Raw genomic sequence first — 19747 nt, forward strand, 5'->3', positions numbered from 1 at the left:
AACTTTCTAATTGCATGGCACTGGTACTTACCATCATGGTAAATAACCTGGTACAGCACATACCATGGGCCATATCCTCTTCCTAACAAAAAACCTGAGAAAATGGGCTGTGTGTGGGAAAGGTCCAGGGGGCCAGAGTAGATGGAATCCTCCCCCCAACCACACCTACGTACACCGGGCTACAGTACATTGCTGCTAGTGCAATCACAGTCACTTCCAACACTGCTGCTTTGACTGGAACGCAGTCCTGTGGCATGCAGGGGTCTGGGTCCTTGAGCTAGCTCTCTACATCTTTTCACAGTAGACCCACAAAGACTTTGCTACATTCAGGGCTTGTTCCATCTGTTGGAGGGGCGGGGGCAGGATTTGCTCCCAGGTAACTAATTGGTCAGCAGTCACTATATCAGTAAAGAGTACTTGTATGAACTCTTTAAACTTCAAACATTTTCAAGAGCTTTAACACACTGGGCTTTTAGTTAGCTCAGGCTGTTGCTTTTTAAGAGCCTCATCCAAAGCCCGCTGCAGTCAGTAGGAGGACTCCTGTGGTCTTCACTGGGCTTTAGATCAGGGCCTAATCTGTATTAATTCTATCTTGTTGCCATCCAAGCATAACCGTACACATAGAAAAGATTTCATTAAGCAGAACAGTCTTTGCTTGTCCAGTGGATTGCTACAAAAACATTGCCAACAATATGGTGTACTTACTTTGATGGATCAAAGGTTTACTCTCTACACATTTTCCACCTTTCTGATTAACATACTGTGTTGAAAGTCATAGTTATTGTTTAGCATTCTATTTTGAAACATGAAGATATCAAGTATTTTCCTTTCTTTCTTTTCCTTCACAGGTTGTGATGAATAACTTAAATCCAGCCTGGAAATCATTTAAAGTGTCTGTAAATTCTCTGTGCAGTGGAGATGAGGATCGCAGACTAAAGGTCAGAGGCCTGTCTATACCATGGAACAGTTTTCCTTTTAGAAAACCAAACTTTGTTTCCAGTTTTCGATGAAAGATTGCAACTTCACAATGTCTTCTCCTTTGACACCAATGCTGATCACACAGCTGGATTATGATTAATCAAATCAAATTAGAGATGTGCAGCAATGATAATCCAAGTTGTTTAGCTAATTACCATTTCTGACAATGTGAGTTCTCCAAGGGAAACTCCACTTAAGTCAATTGAATTGCAGTGGTTCTTATAGTAACCTGGAAAATAAGGTGGATGTAAGCGCCAAGCAGTTTATACATGTTGCTGGACAATTTATAATTAGAATTATTAATCTAGTGGAAGTATATTCGGATAAGGAAGCTACCATCTAACCACTGCTTCCCCACACCCACATATGAACAACCTTCGCTTACCAGAGGAACTTATATAATAATACAGCTGTCAATATGTGGAAACCGAGATGATCAGAGAGGAATATGTGATGTTGTAGCACCACACTTATGGACCATCAGACAGACTGGTGGTGAAAGCCTTGCATGCTGATGGTGGGGAAGCTCATTTTCTCTTGATGCTTCTGGTGAAACCAAGGCAGGGGCCATGTTTACATGTCTTCTAATTGGGTTGCTCTTAGACTCCTGCAAATCATGAGGGGAATTCCAAGATTATGAAGGGCACCACTAAACAACCAGCCCCTTTTACTTCACTAATGAAATCTGTAGGTCTATTAGAAATGATGCATACAGCAGGTGAGTGATTAGAGTTTGGAAAGGGTTTGTGAAGATGTTAGGACCATCCTTATGCTTGAAACATTACACTTGAGCAGAAAGTTCCCTTCTCTCTCTCTCTTTGCCTGGTGGTGTTCTTCTTAGCCTAACAGTTTGGTTGATGCTAGCTTCAATTAAGGATTCAAATTTGTTTTCAAAGGAAATGTAAAAAGAAAAGGAGTACTTGTGGCACCTTAGAGACTAACCAATTTATTTGAGCATAAGGTTTCGTGAGCGACAGCTCACTTCATCGGATGCATACTGTGGAAAATACAGAAGATGTTTTTATACACACAGACCATGAAAAAATGGGTGTTTACCACTACAAAAGGTTTTCTCTCCCCCCACCCCACTCTCCTGCTGGTAATAGCTTATCTAAAGTGGATACACAGAGTAATCACTTTAGATAAACTATTACCAGCAGGAGAGTGGGGTGAGGGGAGAGAAAACCTTTTGTAGTGATACACACCCATTTTTTCATGGTCTGTGTGTATAAAAACATCTTCTGTATTTTCCACAGTATGCATCCGATGAAGTGAGCTGTAGCTCATGAAAGCTTATGCTCAAATAAATGGGTTAGTCTCTAAGGTGCCCTCCCATCAGTTAGGGGGTGTGTGTGCAAGGAGCAGGGACTGAGAAGGTGTGCTGCTGGAGGACTGAGGAATACAAGCGTGATCAGGCTTCAGGAGGAAGATCCTGCAGTGAGGGTAAAGAAGGTGTTGGGATGAGGTCATGGGGAAGTAGCCCAGGGAGTTGTAGATGTCACACAGCTGTTACAAAAGACACTGTAGACAGTTGCAATCCACAGGGCCCTGGGCTGGAACCCGGACTAGAGGGTGGGCCTGGGTTCCCCCCAGCCCTCTCAACTCCCTATTTGAGACAAGAGGAGGTGACCTGGACTGTGGGTCCCACCAGAGGGGAAGGTCCCTGGCCTATCCCCTGACCGACTGGGTGGGTCAGCAGAGACTGCAGGGATGTTCTCCTCCCTTTCCCCATGCTGGCCAGCAGTGAGGTTAGATGAGTGAACGGCAGGTTTGAGCCACTAGCAAAAGTGGCCAAACTGAGGGCGGCCATGAATCTCTGAGGCAAGCAAATCCGCCAATAAGTGCAGGACCCACTGAGGCAGAGGAGGAACTTTGTCACAATATACACACCCGACCCCTGCATATGTGAAATGTTAAAAATCTATAAAAATCTTTCCTCTATCCAAAATGTGTGTTCATATTTTTAATTGGGTTTAGTTGTTGTTTAAGCTGCATTTTCTCCACTACAAATTGAGGTCCAATAATGGTAAAAGTGAGTTTCTATTCATCTCCTGAAGTTCACCTCCTTCTCTGCCCTTGACACCCAATCCCATAGCCTTCTGCTATTTTGGTATCAGTATCACAAGCTGGGTATTCCCCAGAGAAAGTTGACTTTTATTGTTATTGTATTGTTATTGTATTGTTGACTTTTATTGTTTATTGTAATTTACTGTGCACTCCAAAATGTGTGTGTCATGTAAATAAATAGAAAGCCTAATCTCTCTCCTAAAGAGCTTACAATCTAAGCATTCAGGAGACAGATGGGTAGGGGGAAAGGTTAAGGTTAAGGAAAAAAGGGGACAAGAAATCATAGGGTGGCTTAGGTTTGTGCATTTATTATGGTGATTGTGACCTATTGTCTTAATACTAGCGATAGTGTTAAAGAATTGTAGTGATGTAGGTGTGATGATGATGATAATGGCCATATTAGTAGGCATGTAAATGCTTGTGGTTGCTTCATGGGTTTTTGTTCGTTACTGTGGGTAGGCATGCTGGGCAACAGTGAAAAGGTGGAGGGATGAGTTCTGAAGCAGCAGGGGAGGGTGAAAGGAGTGGGGATGGTGGGGAAGAGAATGACAGAGAGTAGGAAAGAAGAGGAGAGGATGAGGTGGATGGAGGTAGGGGAGGGTGAGTAGGCCAATGGGGATGAGATCATATGTGATAGCCAGATGTTAGATGGTGAAAAGGAGAAGAATTCAAAAGAGTTACTCTAGGCGGCATCAGGAAGCTGGGGTCATACAGGATCTTTCCCTCTGCTCCCAAGTCCTTCAAGGTCAAACCAGTTGTGTTTGAGCAAATACTTATGGGAATGCTTTGGCACTGTAACATAGCTGTAGGGGTGAAAGAGAATAAGCAGTGGAGAAGAACTGCCTCTGTTTTAAACTACATGTAAGAAAAAGGGAATTGGGTAAAGAGGCTTTCTAATGCAGATGAAGAAATATGTGGAGGAGTTATTTACTGTAGCTTGTGTGGGATGGCAGTCTGTGAGGTGTCAGAACAATTACTCTATTATCTTTCTAGGCTGCATTTTGTATAAATTCCTTGAAAAAATTAAATATCCATGAGTTAGTTACCTAAACACCAAAAGATATGATTTTTCAAACTCAGGCTAGAGGAGCAAGTATTCTGTATTATACAGCAATGTACAGCTTCAAAAGGAAAAAGCAGGAGCTATCCAGGGGTGGCCCAAAAGGTGACTTGAAGGACAACTGAAGTCAAGGGGCATTGCAAGGGCTCAGCACCTGTGAAAATGAGAGTACTTATTTAGGTTCCAGATTTAGACTTAGATTTAAATATTGCACCCAGATAAGAAAATTATAGCCTAGATGTTTTGCCTTATATAATGGAACATGCATCCCAGGCCTTGATTCAGAAAGCACATAAATACCTGCTTAACTCCAGATAACTATAATAGAGATGCTTTTATACACAAGCTCAAAGTTTGACATCTTTAAGTGCTTTGCTGAATTGGTGCCCTGATGTTGAAACATTAGAGAGGTTCTGATCTGTAAATCTTGGGAGAAGCTTCAGGACGTCCTCTCTCCAGGGAGGCCCGCTTGAGGGTCATTTTATGACTTCTTGGTCTGCTAAAGCCCTGTGTGGTGTTCTGCCTACCCCACTCCCACCTAATGATGCACATTCCATTATAATACTTCTAATCCCCCTCTACCCTCTTTCCTTTCCATAGTTCTCATGTCAATCAATGGAATAAGATGAACTTGTATGTGAAAGATTTAAGCAGCTACTGATATAACAATCTGCTTTTGAAGGTTTTTTTATAGACATGATTTATAGACCTCTATCGTATCCCTTGTTAGTTGTCTCTTTTTTAGCTGAAAAGTCCCTGTCTTATTAATCCCTCCTCATATGAAAGCTGTTCCATACCCCTAACCATTTTTGTTGCCCTTTTCTGAACCTTTTCTAATTCCAATGTATCTTTTTTGAGATGGGGCGACCCCATCTGCACACAGTATTCAAGATGTGGGAGTACCAGGGATTTCTACAGAGGCAATATGATACTTTCTGTCTTATTATCTATCCCTTTTCTAATGATTGCCAACATTCTGTTAGCATTTTTGACTGCCGCTGCACATTGAGTGGATGTTTTCAGAGAACTATCCACAATGACTCCAAGATCTCTTTCTGGAGTGGTAACAGCTAACTTAGAACCCATTATTTTATATGTATAGTTGGCATTATGTTTTCCAGTGTGCATTACTTTGCATTTATCAATATTGAATTTCATCTGCCATTTTGTTACCCAGTCACCCAGTTTTATGAGATCCCTTTGTAACTCTTCGCAGTCTGCTTTGGACTTAACTATCTTGAGTAGTTTTGTATCATCTGCAAATTTTGCCTCCTGACTCCACCCCTTTTTCCAGATCATTTATGAATATGTTAAACAATACTAGTCCCAATACAGATCCCTGGGGGACATCACTATTTTCCTCTCTCCATTCTGAAAACTGACCATTTATTCCTACCCTTTGTTTCCTATCTTCTAGCCAATTATTGATCCATGAGAAGACCTCCCCGCTTATCCCATGACAGCTTACTTTGCTTAAGAGCCTTTGGTGAGGGACCTTGTCAAAGGCTTTCCGAAAATCTAAGACACTCTATCCACTGGATCCTCCTTGCCCACATGCTTGTTGATCTCCTCAAAGAATTCTAGTAGATTGTTGAGGCATGATTTCCCTTTACAAAAACCATGTTGACTCTTCCCCAACAAATTGTGTTCATCTGTGTCTGATCATTTTGTCCTTTACAATAGTTTCAACCAATTTGCCTGGTACTGAAGTTAGGCTTACCAGCCTGTAATTGCCAGGATCGCCTCTGGAATGTTTTTAAAAAATTGGCGTCATATTAGCTATCCTCCAGTCTGGTACAGAAGCTGATTTAAATGATAGGTTACATACCACAATTACAACTCATGGGTGAATATCGTCTGGTCCTGGTGACTTATTACTCTTTAATTTATCAGTTTTTTCCAAAACCACCTCTTATGACACTTCAATCTGTGACAGTTCCTCAGATTTGTTACCTAAAAAGAATTACTCAGGTTTGGGAATCTCCCTCACATCATCAGCCATGAAGACCGATGTAAAGAATTAATTTAGTTTCTCTGCAATGGCCTTATCTTCCTTGAATGCTCTTTTAGCATCTTGATCGTCCAGTGGCCCCACTGGTTGTTTAGCAGACTTGCTGCTTCTGATGTACTTAAAAAAATGTTTGCTGTTACTTTTTGAGTCTTTGGCTAACTGTTCTTCAAATTCTTTTTTGGACTTGACTTGCCATATTTTATGCTCCTATTTTCCTCAACAGGATTTAACTTCCACTTCTTAAAGGATGCCTTTTTCGTTTGCAGCTTCTTTTAGTTTGTTGTTTAGCCATGGTGGCATGTTGTTGGTTCTCTTACTCCGTTTTTTAATTTGGGGTATACATTTAAGTTGAGCCTTTGTTATGGTGTCTTTAAAAAATTTCCATGTAGCTTGCAGGGTTTTCACTTTTGGCACTGTACCTTTTACTTTCTGTCTAACTAACTTCCTCACTTTTGTACAGTTCCCCTTTCTGAAATTAAATGCTACCATTTAATGCTGCTTTGGTGTCTCCCCCACCCCCACAGGGATATTAAATTTTAGTATTACTATTATCAAGCAGTTCAATTATATTCACCTCTCCCCCACCAGCACAATCTGTTTTGTCCTGATATATTTTGATCCTGGAAGATCCACCCCAGTCTTCCAGGTCTCCCTCTTGAAGCCTTTCCTTGATAATTCATTCCCCATCCAGATATGCCACCTCCACGCCTTGGTTCAAGTTGAAGACCAAGACCATGAGAAGTGCCTGGTCCATGACATCCTGGACTCCCAAATGTGCAGAGTGGCCCTGTACTATCTGATTGATTTGGGAGGGTTGTGGGCCAAAAGAACACTCTTGGGAGCCAGTTCATCGTGTACATGTCCCTGCAAAAGCACAGGCCTTCCACAGCAATCACCCTGAGAAGAGTTTTTTCAGAGTAACAGCTGTGTTAGTCTGTATTCGCAAAAAGAAAAGGAGGACTTGTGGCACCTTAGAGACTAACCAATTTATTTGAGCATAAGCTTTCGTGAGCTACAGCTCACTTCATCGGATGCATACTGTGGAAAGTTTAGAAGATCTTATTATATACACACAAAGCATGAAAAAATACCTCCTCCCACCCCACTCTCCTGCTGGTAATAGCTTATCTAAAGTGATCACTCTCCTTACAATGTGTATGATAATCAAGGTGGGCCATTTCCAATACAAATCCAGGTTTTCTCACCCCCCACCCCCCCCCCCCCACAAACTCACTCTCCTGCTGGTAATAGCTTATCCAAAGTGACCACTCTCCTTGCATTGTGTATGATAATCAAGGTGGGCCATTTCCAGCACAAATCCAGGGTTTAACAAGAACGTCTGAGGGTGGGGGTAGGAAAAAACAAGGGGAAATAGGCTACCTTGCATAATGACTAAGCCACTCCCAGTCTCTATTCAAGCCTAAGTTAATTGTATCCAATTTGCAAATGAATTCCAATTCAGCAGTTTCTCGCTGGAGTCTGGATTTGAAGTTTTTTTGTTGTAAAATAACGACTTCCATGTCTGTAATCGCGTGACCAGAGAGATTGAAGTGTTCTCCGACTGGTTTATGAATGTTAAAGAGTGACCTCGTGGTGCCCAGGGAGGGAGGATTGGCACTGATGGTCTCAAACCCAGGCATATGTGACTGGTGAGGGGGAGTGTTATTCTCTGTCCCACTGAGCTGCAAAGGGAACTGCTGCTAATTCCCCTCCACCAGAAGCTACATCTGCTGACTCAGTGAGGTCAGATTACAAACAGCAAACTTCTGATTATACACGGTGGTGTCCAAAGATTCCTGTTCCTGTCACTTCTCTTGTCTGAGCAACTAGGCTGTCAGTGACCCCTGTGACCAAGTCCCTGCTTCCTTGCCTGGTTTCTGCTCCTCATTCCTGCTTTCTCTCCTTGTCCCTATATCTGTTACCATGCCTCATCCCTGTTCTTGATCCCCTGCTTCCTCATCCTGCTTCCTTGCCCTGACCCTGGTTGCTGACTCTGGTTTGGACTGCTGATGTGACCCCCGAGCATGACCCTATTTCTGGCTCTAACCTCTAGAGCAGACAGCCCATGTTACAGCCCCTAACACATAGCTTTTGTTTTTTCTGTAATTTTGTGTATGTAAATAATTGCAGGCACAGCTCCAAAGATTCAGATGTCCAAGTACTTGCCTATGCCCGCAATCAGGTATCTATAATAGACACCTAAGTGGTAGCAATTTATCACAAATACTGTTACCATTAATTGTGAGTGCAAAATCATACCTCCCCAGTAAGAATCCAGGTTGGAGCTTCTTTAAAATTCAGGCCCTTAAGCCTCTTGGATAGGTGGCACTGCAAGACTACATTAGTGTGATACAGAGGTTTCCAAAAATGAGTTGTTTGCCGCAAGGGCTGTATTACTTCGAAAATTACCATTCCATTTGCTTTCCATTTGGACCATAACTTCGGACCTGTAACAGCAGAGAGGAAAACAGAGGAAGGAATTTTGGGAGTCTGTAGTATTGTGTACTTTTTTTGGTACAGTATAAATTGCCTAAGCATTCTACTTTTCAGCGTAAAGTTCCTGTGCTGGAATACTTATAGACTAGAGCATTTATGAAAAAAAACGGACTTTCTATTTTCTAAAATGAAATGAGAGAGAGAGAGAAAGTAATATATTTCTGCGAAGTGCTGGAAAAAAATCCTTCACAATATTAAATATGGAGGCTTTTAGTATATTCTGACTGAGCCCCAGCCGCTTGCCTGGATAGTCTGAACACTGGGCACAGAAATAATTTAAAGCTGGATAATTTGCATGTGTACTAGCTATTTCATTCTGATGTCACTTTGAAAGGCATTTCTAAATGGAGCCTTTGGGGAACCAGAAAAGCTTAGGGGGAGGTATAGGCTTGTGTAACATTTGTCCAGTAATGGACAGATTGCAACGACTCATTGGAACCTCTTTTCTTTGGATTCCTGATGAAAGAAGAGTTAACAATAGTCTGTGCACCTCACCATGCAAGGCTCTGCACATGTCAATTGGAGCAGAGCCTTGCATGCCCCAGCCTTTCATCTCTGCCATTGAAATCACATGTGTATTGAGATCAGTGCTTTGACTCCCATTATGAGGAACAGGGATTAACATCACAAAAACACATTAAAACAATACAGCTCATTTTCAAAAGTGTGCCTTTAATAGGTCTCAGATTCACAACAGCTTTAGAATGCTTCAGGCACGTGAAACATTCTTGCACAAAAGATGTGTTGTATTTAAAATAAGACATGCAAGGTCAATAAGATTAAAGCAGCCAGCGAATAGACACCCTCAAAACTCTTTCATCAGTTTCTTTTACAGAATCTGTTAATTTTGGATTCCTCGTGGAGGTTTTTTTTTATTATCTTCCTATTTAGCTGTGGTGCAGAGAACATTTTTGTTATTTCTCTCAGGCTGGTTTGTAAAGCTTTAGTTCATTTTACTGAGTCGCAATTACTACTCCTGAAGGTATTATGTTAATGGAGTATTAGATTTATGAGCTGCTCAGCTTTTCTTCACAGACATTGACACCATTTTGGGGGTCTAGGCACCCCTCAGTGGTGATCTGCAACTCCTTTTGGTATTGCACACTTGTAAGCATGTTGAGGGGGAGGACAGTGTCCTTTGGGCTAAAGCTGACATGTTTTCTTCCTAATTTCTAAAGACCAGGGATCAGTTTATATCAATATTTATTTACAAGGCTCAAGGAGAACATGATCCCTTTGAGAGCAATTTCATTTACCTCTTACACATTATCAAGCAGTTACATTGAACGTCATTAGCTGTGGAATGTTGGCACCTAAAATGTGGTCTATCTTTCACTTTAAATAAAGTGGCATTTTGAACCTAGTATTGCATATTAAGGAGCTTCTGTCTGTCCTCTGTCTATTCATCCTAATAGTTCCAGGTTTCTCTTATTCCAGAGACTCTTTGGTTACATAAGCTAGAAACTGTCTCCTTTACATTAGCTGCTGTTGTAAATAAACATTCGGGAAGGCACAGAAGAGAGTACACGGTGCGCAAACAGTGACAAGCACATGCTGTACAGTACAAAAAGTACCGTGTACTCTGCAGGGAATGCATATTGTGGAGCATGCACTGAGAGCAGTCTGAAAGGACACGCATGCAAAACTGGGAGGAAACCAGGACAAAAAGGTAGATACAAGTAAAGTACTAAAAGCCGGAGAGAGAGAAATCAGAGAAATCTCTGCAGAGTACAATAAGGATAGTTTCCCTGCTTTAAATATATGGGGGGAATTTTTCAAAAGCACTAATGGCAATTAGCCATCTTCCTGCCATTTGTGCATTTGAAAATCTTCCCCCATATTGTGAAGCATAGGCAGGATTATTATTTTGAGTAGCTCCACTGACAGGCTTCTCACATGCAACAGGCCTCACATTATTAAATAGAAAAAGATAGATTACCTTAATTGTAATTGAAAATGTTGCCCTTTCTTTGACATTGGCTTGGGTTGCCAACTTTCTACTCACACAAAACTGAACACCCTTGCCCTGCCCCTCCTCTGAGGTCCGCCCCTGCTCATTCCATTCCTCCCCCTCTGTCGCTCGCTCTCGCCACCCTCACTCACTTGCTCATTTTCACTGGGTTGGCTCAGGGGGCTGGGGTGTGGGGAGGGGTGAGAGCTCCGGCTGGGGGTGTGGGCTCTGGAGTGGGGCCAGAAATGAGGAGTTCAGAGTACGGGAGGGGACTCCAGGCTGAGGCAGTGGGTTCGGATGCGAGAGGGGGTGAGGGTTCTGGCTGGAGGTGCAGACTCTGGGGTGGGGCTGGGGGTTTGGTGTGCAGGAGGGTGCTCCAGAGAGGGACGGAGGGGTTTGGAGGGTGGGAGGGGGATCACGGCTGGGGCAGGGGGTTGGGGCAAGGAGGGCGAGGAGAGTGAGGGTTCCAGCTGGGGGACAGGCTCTGGGATGGGGAACCTTTTTTCTGTCACGGACCTTTGACCCACAGAAAAAAGTCTATCATGAGCCACTCACCTGCCCAGGGGGGTGCGGAGGCTCAGGCCTTCCCCCGCTTGTGGCTCTAGCCCCGCGGGGGCGTGCCATGGGCCAGATGAAATTAACCATGGGTCTGGATCCAGCCCGTGGCCCTAGGTTCCCCACCCCTGCCCTACACATAGGAGCCAGAAGGGGGGACATGCTGGCTGCTTCCCAGGAGCCATGTGGAGTGGAGGCCCGCAGGAAGCCTGCCAACCCTGCCATGCCACCAACTGGAGAGTCAGCAGCCCAGTCAGCGGTGCTGACCAGAACCGCCAGGATCCCTTTTTGAGCGGGTGTTCCAGTCGAAAAAACGAACACCTGATCACCCTAAGCCCACAAGTAATCTTGGGGCCTGATTCTGCCATTCTTACTTGTGCTGAGTAGCAATTTGTCACACAAGTAGTCCCTGATTTGTCAGTCTGTAGTTGAGTTCTCACATGTGTAGTCCCGTTGACCTCATTGGGTCTATTAATGGAATTAAGTACTATTCTTCAGCATAAAGATTATAGAATCAGATCTTTTGGGTAGTAAACTCTTCAAGGCAGGGACTCCATCTGTCTCTGTTTTGTAGAGCATTGTGCACATCTATGGTACTAGAGATGCATTGTACATGCATAGGTTTTTGTAGGATAGGGGTTTATATAAATAATAATAATGCACTACATTTTTCAATCCAACAGGCTCTATTAAAGCTGCTAAAACTGAATCTTTATGCTAAAATGATATGGTTGATTGTTAACATTTTCTTCTTAAGACAGATTTACATTTTGTTCAAATAAACAATATGCATAATAACATCTTTGGCCTGTCTGATACTATTATATGTGGTTCATGCCTTATAATATTATAGATGATGTTCTATGGTTTGTTTTTTCTTAGAAATGTAGATTTTATCATACAGGATTCATGTATTAATATTAGCCTTCTAATATCACTTCATTACTTTAACCTTAATCCTTTTTCCAAGATACTCTTTCTATTCAACTTTTAGCCTATGCTGTGTTGTGGATTTTCAGGACGTTTCCTTTGTGTGTCTTTGTTTAGTAGTAGTTGTACCTGAGTTTCTTCTAGGCTGCTCAAAAGTGCTGAATCTCATGGATTCCTTTGGATCATTAGCAATTCTTTTTTGAAAGGCCCATAAATGTATTGGATGCACTAGCCCATGTGAAGCAACAGTGAACAGCAATGATTATTTTGATATTTGTCTAAATTATCCCTGGAATGTTTTCTAGAGCAATAAGCTTACAATGACCATCAATACCTTACTACAGTCTTGCTAATGTAGGTATTTTGTACACCATAATCCTTCAATAAGCACTCAAAATCTCTGAAAGCAGCCAGTGGTGAAGTTAACCTTGTGAAACCTCTGAAGAAGACTAAAAGTAAAGCTTAAGTGACAAGCAATAAGTAATACATTCTGACAAATCCATTAGTGCTTTTACTCTTTTGTGTTTTATCTGTCATGCATGATTCTAAGTGCTAATGCAACAAGACATGGTGTATGGTCAACAGCAATAATGTTTGTGCAGGATTTTAAATGCCAAATAGAAAAAAGGAAAATGCAAGCAAGCTGAAAAGGCAATTTAAACTTGTCTAGGGATTTCATGCCTTTCCTGGGAAGAATGTGCATTTGTTCTTTTTTTGTTTTGTTGTTGTTTTAATTCCATGTAGAACCAAACTGACAGCCAGAACCAAAGCTAGAAGATAGTCTAGAAGTAACTTCCTAGCAGAGGGTTATAGTTTCATTTACCCATCAGTATGCTGTCAGTCAAACCTGATTCAGTACCACTTCTGCAACTTTGTCCTGTTGAGAAATACTTACACATAGATAGCCTTATGACTTTTGTACATGAGGCCTAAAAATGTCTCAAGCAGTTTTTACAGTAAATCTGTTCTTTCATTAGATGAGATTAAAGTTCTTGAAATAACTAAGTAATTCTCAGAGGTTTGTTTCTTTATTGACTGGTATAAGTAGTAATTACTTGACTGGTAGTCCCAATGAAGTAATTTTATAGTGAGTTTTCAGGGAAGTTTCTTTGTGATATAGGATGTGCTTCTTGATAATTTCAGCTAAGATTCCCTTAGTCTTGTCAAAATGAAAATGTGGATTTCTTTGGATCATTGTGGAGTGGAATCCATACATGTATTTGATGCAATAGAAACCTGACAAAAAGTCAATGGGACTATTCATGTAAATAAGTACCAATCAACAAGAGCAAGAGTTTCAGAACTGGTCCCTCAGAGAATGATCTACTTATTTTAAGGAAAATGAAAGGGAAAAAACATGCCACAAAATCCATATCCTTTGAGGGTATCTTTAGGCCTTCTTGTACAAAAGTCATAGGTCCTGATTCTCCTGTATATGACCATGCTAACATTCTAGTCTTCTAAATGTTTATATTTCTTTTCACATTTTCCCATTCCCTGTCCACATGCCAGTGGTTACAGGAGTACCATTATATGGGCTATGCATTTTAAAAACCTATTGGTTCTTCCTCACGAGGTTTACAGTGGTTGCGGGCAATCAGTGGCAGCTACTCTTCCCATTTTGTCAAATCTGGTTAATGTATACCTCAGCAATTTTTTTTAATGAGTGTAGTCTTGATTCATTAATCTCAGCAATGCATTTTGATCACTGATTTGTATGAAGAAGTTGAGGACTGATCAAATATTCTCCATAAACTCTAAGCAAGGTGGATCCAGGAATTAAGTGCCAGTAGTCTAGAAAACTGCACAAAATTAACAAGTTACTCTACAGCATATATATAGCCAACTGTATCCTATAGTTGAAGAGTACAATGTATTCAGGATTAGATAAAAATTGACTGAGCCCAGCTGAGTGCACCAAAAGTTTGCCCATGCCATGTCCCCAGACAACATAATTTCACTGATATCCTTGTTGTCCAGAAGTTCTTTCCTCTTCTCTTAGGTCTGTGATTTTATCTTAGCAGCGGAGGTGGGCACTAGAACCTCGGAGGAGAAGAAAATGCATCTGAGCAGGGAGTAGATGGTGGCAATCAGTAGTTTGCTCCGCTCCCTGACTCCCCACAGTGTTCTAGCCTCCTTCACCACAGGACACAGATCACAGAGATCCAGGTCTCTCCCCTACCTCTTCCCTTCTGGCCTATATTTATAAAAAAGAAATTAGGCTATAGGGAAGAAACTCTAGAATGTATTGAAGAGGCTGGTTCATGATAATCCTCCTCATACAACGGGTCTGATCCAACTCTCACTGAAGTCAAGCAGAGTCTTTCTGTTGACCTCTGTAGGAGTCGCATCAGGCTCTATCACTGTTACAGCTGTCACACGTATAGCAAATTAGTTGTCAGATTAATTAATAATCTAGATTTGGGTTAATTGATGTTTGTAAAGTGCTTTGAAGATGAAAGGACTGTATAAGTGGCAAGAGTTATTGTAATAACAACTTGGGGTGCATGTGTTATTACACAAAGGAGAGTCTATCTGAGATGTAACAGTTAGAAGGAAACTAGCTGATTTTCAAATCTCCAAGGACCCAAAATTGCTCATCAACTGGCAGTAGAGGATGGAGGGAATAATTGCTACACATAGCAAAAGCTGAGTTGCTGACAGAGCAATAAGAGCCAGGATCTTGCTCCCTCCCCTGGGATGATCCTGGCAGGCCTAAACTCAGTGTTTGCCTGAGAGCAGCTTTCAGTTCTCGGCCAGAGCCCCACTGTTTCTCAGGCACTGAGAAAAGAAGGAAGAACCCCTCTTCCTGACATTGCAGATACTGGTCAGTGTGTGGAACAAGGGCATAGGGACTGCAATAAGTAAATGAAAATTGAATGCAGCATGATAATGTCTTGTAGTTTTTCTGCTTTTAGACTAGGGGCTCCAAAAAGTGATTCTGCATTTGTTCCTTTGTGGACAAATGGAAAGAAGCTTCCAATAATATGTGCATCATTTTTATTATAAACTCCTACTTTCTTCTTGCATTGGAGTGCATGGTTGCTTCCCTTGGTGAATAAATACAGGCTTTCTTCTTCCTCAGCTTCGCAATGAAGAGCACTGATACAGGAAATGTTTCTTGAGAAATTCTCGCTACTATTTCCCTCCTCCACCCCTTTCAAAGTGAACACTAGCCAGCATGTCCCTGAAATGGAACAAAGAAACTCCCCATAAATGTTGCTGACTGTGATACAAATCAGAGATGTCTGGTTCTTTGTGAGCACAGTAGCAGATAAATTAGTAAGTCCCATCTCTAGGAACATTTAAAAATGAAACTGGACAAAGCACTAGAAATGAGATTCTGAGGACTTGTTCCACACTGGCTGGAGAATGGACTATATGACCTAAACATGCTTCTTGATCTATATTTGCTATGTTTCTTATACCCATAACATACCATAACTGTACAGCAGTTTAGCACTGAAGTTTAGAAACAAATTTTACCATCTTAGATAAAGAATATTAAATACAACTCCTCTCCCACCAAAATAAAGTAACAGTTAGATGCAGGCATAAACCCACAAAACCAATTAAATGCTTTGGTGAAGCAATCCTAACTAACAGTTTCTTTGCTTTTGTGAGTTCATGTCTAAGTCTTCAGGGAAATCTGTCAATTTAAAATCCTGTATCATCCACAAATTTTTCATACCAATTGCAACATAGATCTTCTGAAGTCTTACATGTGTCTTTGTGGATGATGAAGAAGTGGTTCTTCATTTCCATCATGCAATCTGCAAAGTCTCGCTCAGCAGAATTGCTCAAGGTGGTTGATAGCTTGAAATTGGTGCCACTGATTTACAGAGTCAATTTTTTCTCCATGTGAAACATTTTCTTGTTACTTTCTGAGAGAGGTCACATGTTATTATGGGGGTAGGTCAGCATCTTCAAAGGCAACTCTTTAATTTGCTTTGCTTGAGTTGGAGCAAGTGATTGTGCTTCAGACCACAGTCTGTACATTGTATCTATGTTCTTCCTAGCTAGTGAAGACCAAAAAGGATGTATGAGCCAATTGTTGGTAGTAGTTGGCCATGTCTCCACATTGGGGTGGAGGAGAAGACAGGAAGCCAGTTTCTTTTAAAGAAACTATAATGAGGGTTTGTTTTCTCAAGTCATCATCTCTTGAGCTAACTATCTTGATAACTGTTTACCTATATCTAATCCTCACTTTTAGGAATGGTCATAGAGAAGGTTGTGGTTGGTCATCTCTGGTGTTTCCTGGAATCCTCAGATTTCCTTGTCCTTAGGTTACAGACATAGGAGTGGGCCAGAAACAGCATTAGTGGTTGATCTTTATGGAACAATGGATGACATTCAGATGTCCATTATTTTTCTAGACCTTCTAGCTATCTTTGATACTGTTGGCTATGAGATTTTATTGACACAGCTGGTGTAGACGGAATTGTTCTTGAGTGTTTTCATTATTTTCTTTCTGAGAATTTGCAGAGTGGTGATGGGCAATTGCTCCAGTGTCCTGAAATATCTGTCCTTTTGGGATATCACAAGTGTCTAATTTGTCACCTTTGCTCACTATTTAGCAGTCTTTTGGAAGCGTTAGTAAAGAGACATGGACTGTGGTGTTTTTAAAATACCAGACGCACCCAGCTCTATTTCTTAATCACTTCTGACCTGGCAGGTGTAATTGAATGAATAAGCCAGTGTCTGTTTGAGATTAGAATCTGGATGGAGGTTAGTGTACTGTTTTACAGTTTTAATAAGGTAGAGATAATGGGACAGAACATCAGTGGAGCTATGGCAATTTACATAGGCTGTCCCAGTGTTGCTTGGTTGCTAGATTGAAAGAAGCAGCTGGAAGGGTTGGTGAGGGATATCTCAAGAAATTTGAAATAATGCATCTACCATTTAAAATTCTAATTGAGAATGTGATATCTATTGGAAACTGGGTCACTTCTGGCTGTTCAGGTAACCATAGTAGCCAGATATGCACTTGGCTAGAAGAATGTGACCTTTTAATTTTGAATGGCAACCTGGACACAACTGTTCATGCCTTGACCACTTCAGAACTAGACTGTTGTAATGTGCTCTGAATAGGACTACACACTGTACCATTCAGAAGCTTGTACAGATTGGAGCTGTTGCCTAGTTGAGTGGGGTATCAAAGAAATCACATTACATCAATATTGCCAGTAGTTTTCTGGGTGGAATTCAAAGTGTTCATTTTAACTGGTAAAGCCCTGAATTATTAGGACCTGATCATCTGAGAGACCACATATATTGATGAGAATTGCTCAGATATATTATCAGTTGGAATATGATGTTGTGTCTTTGAGTCTTACCAAAAAAATTAGACACAGCTCAGTTTAAAATAATTGTGTTACTGTTTTGTATATTAATCTACAGAACTAGCTACATACATACACTGCTGCTGTGATTAGATTCTGGGGGCTTCTGTGGGGAACACAGGAAGGCTACTAGAAGGCTCCCAAACTATTTATAAGGATACTACCCAGTGCTTGTACACTACAAACATGCATGGCTGTTTATTGCATACAGTTTGAATGCACTGTGGTTGACATAATTTCCTGAAAATCTGGCTTTTAAAGTAATTCCCTCATTAAACTTAAACTGTTTATTTTTTTAAAACTAATCCATTTTTTAGTTTAAAGCAAAAGCATCTGAACCCCTTATAACTGTATGCATGGTGTCAAGGTTCCTTCCCCACTCTGAACTCTAGGGTACAGATGTGGGGACCTGCATGAAAGACCCCCTAAATTTATTTCTACCAGATTAGGTTAAAACTTCCCCAAGGCACAAAGTCTTTGCCCTTGGATTAGGTAAAACGCTGCCACCACCAAGTGCTTTATCAAAGAACCAGGGAAAAGGACCATTTGGAGTTCCTATTCCCCCAAAATAGTCTCCCAAGTCCTACACCCCCTTTCCTGGGGAAGGCTTGATAATAATATCCTCACCAATTGGTACAGGTGAACACAGACCCAAACCCTTGGATTTTAAGAACAATGAAAAATCAATCAGGTTCTTAAAAGAAGAATTTTATTTAAAGAAAAGGTAAAAGAATCACCTCTGTAAAATCAGGATGGTAAATACTTTACAGGGTAATCAGATTCAAAACATAGAGAATCCCTCTAGGCAAAACCTTAAGTTACAAAAAGACACAAAACCAGGAATATACATTCCCTCCAGCACAGCGAATTTACAAACCAAAAATCAAAAGAAATCTAACGCGTTTTCTAGCTAGATTACTTACTAACTTTACAGGAGTTGGAAAGCTTGCATCCTTGATCTGTTCCTGGCAAAGGTATCACACAGACAGACAAAAACCGTTTTTTCCCCACTCCAGATTTGAAAGTATCTTGTCCCCACATTGGTCATTTTGTGTCAGGTGCCAGCAAGGTTACCTTAGCTTCTTAACCCTTTACAGGTGAAAGGATTTTGCCTCTGGCCAAGAGGGATTTTATAGCACTGTATACAGAAAGGTGGTTACCCTCCCTTTATATTTATGACACATGGGTAAGAGGAGAGAGTATCAAACAGGTGTAAGATCACTTATACAGCACAATTATTTCCTTGAAATATATTTATTCGGGGGCAAACATGATTTTTATCTGAATTGATAACTTAAACACACAACTCTGTGTCAGTCTGATGCAGTTTGAAATGATAAAGGCAGCGAAATTTCAATACTGGAATTAATAATGGGAATGGTGGTCACCCTACTCCGGCCCTGAAGGGGTTAAAACAGCCCTGGGGAGCCAATAGTAAAAGCAGCCCTGAAGAGGGCTGCGGCTGGGGGAAGAGGAGTGTGAACAGCTCGAGGAAGCTGATTGTGTAGCTGGCCCTTATAAGAGAGCTGTGGGCCAGAAGCAAAGCACTATAGCCCTGGAGTGCGAAGGGCTAGCTGCCTAGGAGCAAGGTACCTGAAGTGGAGCAGTGCTGGGGAAGGGCAAAGGGAGCTGGGGAGCTCCAGCCTGGTAAACCCCCAGGCTGCAGGCCTTGGTGAAGGCCTACAAAGGTGCAGCCTGGGAATAGGCTGGGGCAGCTGGTCCTAACCCCTAGCCAATGATGAGTGGCCATTACATTGCTGTCTGCCCCAGGGAGCGGGGGTTAGATGTTGACTGGCAGTAGCCACTGAGGAAAGGTGGGTTTAGAGGGTTGGGGGTTCCCCAGGGAGGGGAGACCCAGAGTGTGGGGGTACTGTTGGGGCATAACCCCAGGGTAAAGGGCACCGGGGTCCAGGAGGAACACGGGGCCAGTGGCAGGCGAGACACCGGCCTGCAGAGGGCACTCTGAAGGCTGGAAAGAGGTAATTCCCAGATGACCAGCAGGAGGCGTCGTGTCGGTGACTCTTCGCCTCCCTACAAGGCCCATATGGGACCCCATTTCAGCACAAGGCTATAATTTGATCAGAAGAGACTTACTGGTGTCAGGTTTTACCACTGTTGTTGTAATACTACAAACAAATATTCATGCATAACGGGGAATTCAGCTTAAAGCCCCAAGTCCTGGCTGAATAAATCATATTGATGGCAAACTTCATTAATAGGACAGTTAATGCAAGGTTACACAGATTCTAGTATGTTGCTGTACAAAAGTTGGCTTGCAAGGTGGGGAAATAACACTGCTCATCAGAATGCGCCATGCGCCCCTTTGAGCAGGCTTATGAATATGTAAAACATGCACA

General features: G+C 41.8%; 1 protein-coding gene across 1 annotated transcript in view; it reads left to right on the forward strand.

The window, feature by feature from the left end:
- Positions 1-19747, forward strand: part of CPNE4 (copine 4) — a 257514-nt gene that overhangs the window by 145613 nt on the left and 92154 nt on the right. The window contains exon 6 of the mRNA XM_077809293.1: positions 849-938. Within this exon, the coding sequence (XP_077665419.1) occupies positions 849-938 (90 nt within the window). The remainder of the gene's footprint in view (positions 1-848; positions 939-19747) is intronic.

This window comes from Eretmochelys imbricata, chromosome 2 (assembly GCF_965152235.1).
Source record: "Eretmochelys imbricata isolate rEreImb1 chromosome 2, rEreImb1.hap1, whole genome shotgun sequence".
NCBI classification, from domain to species: Eukaryota; Metazoa; Chordata; order Testudines; family Cheloniidae; genus Eretmochelys; species Eretmochelys imbricata.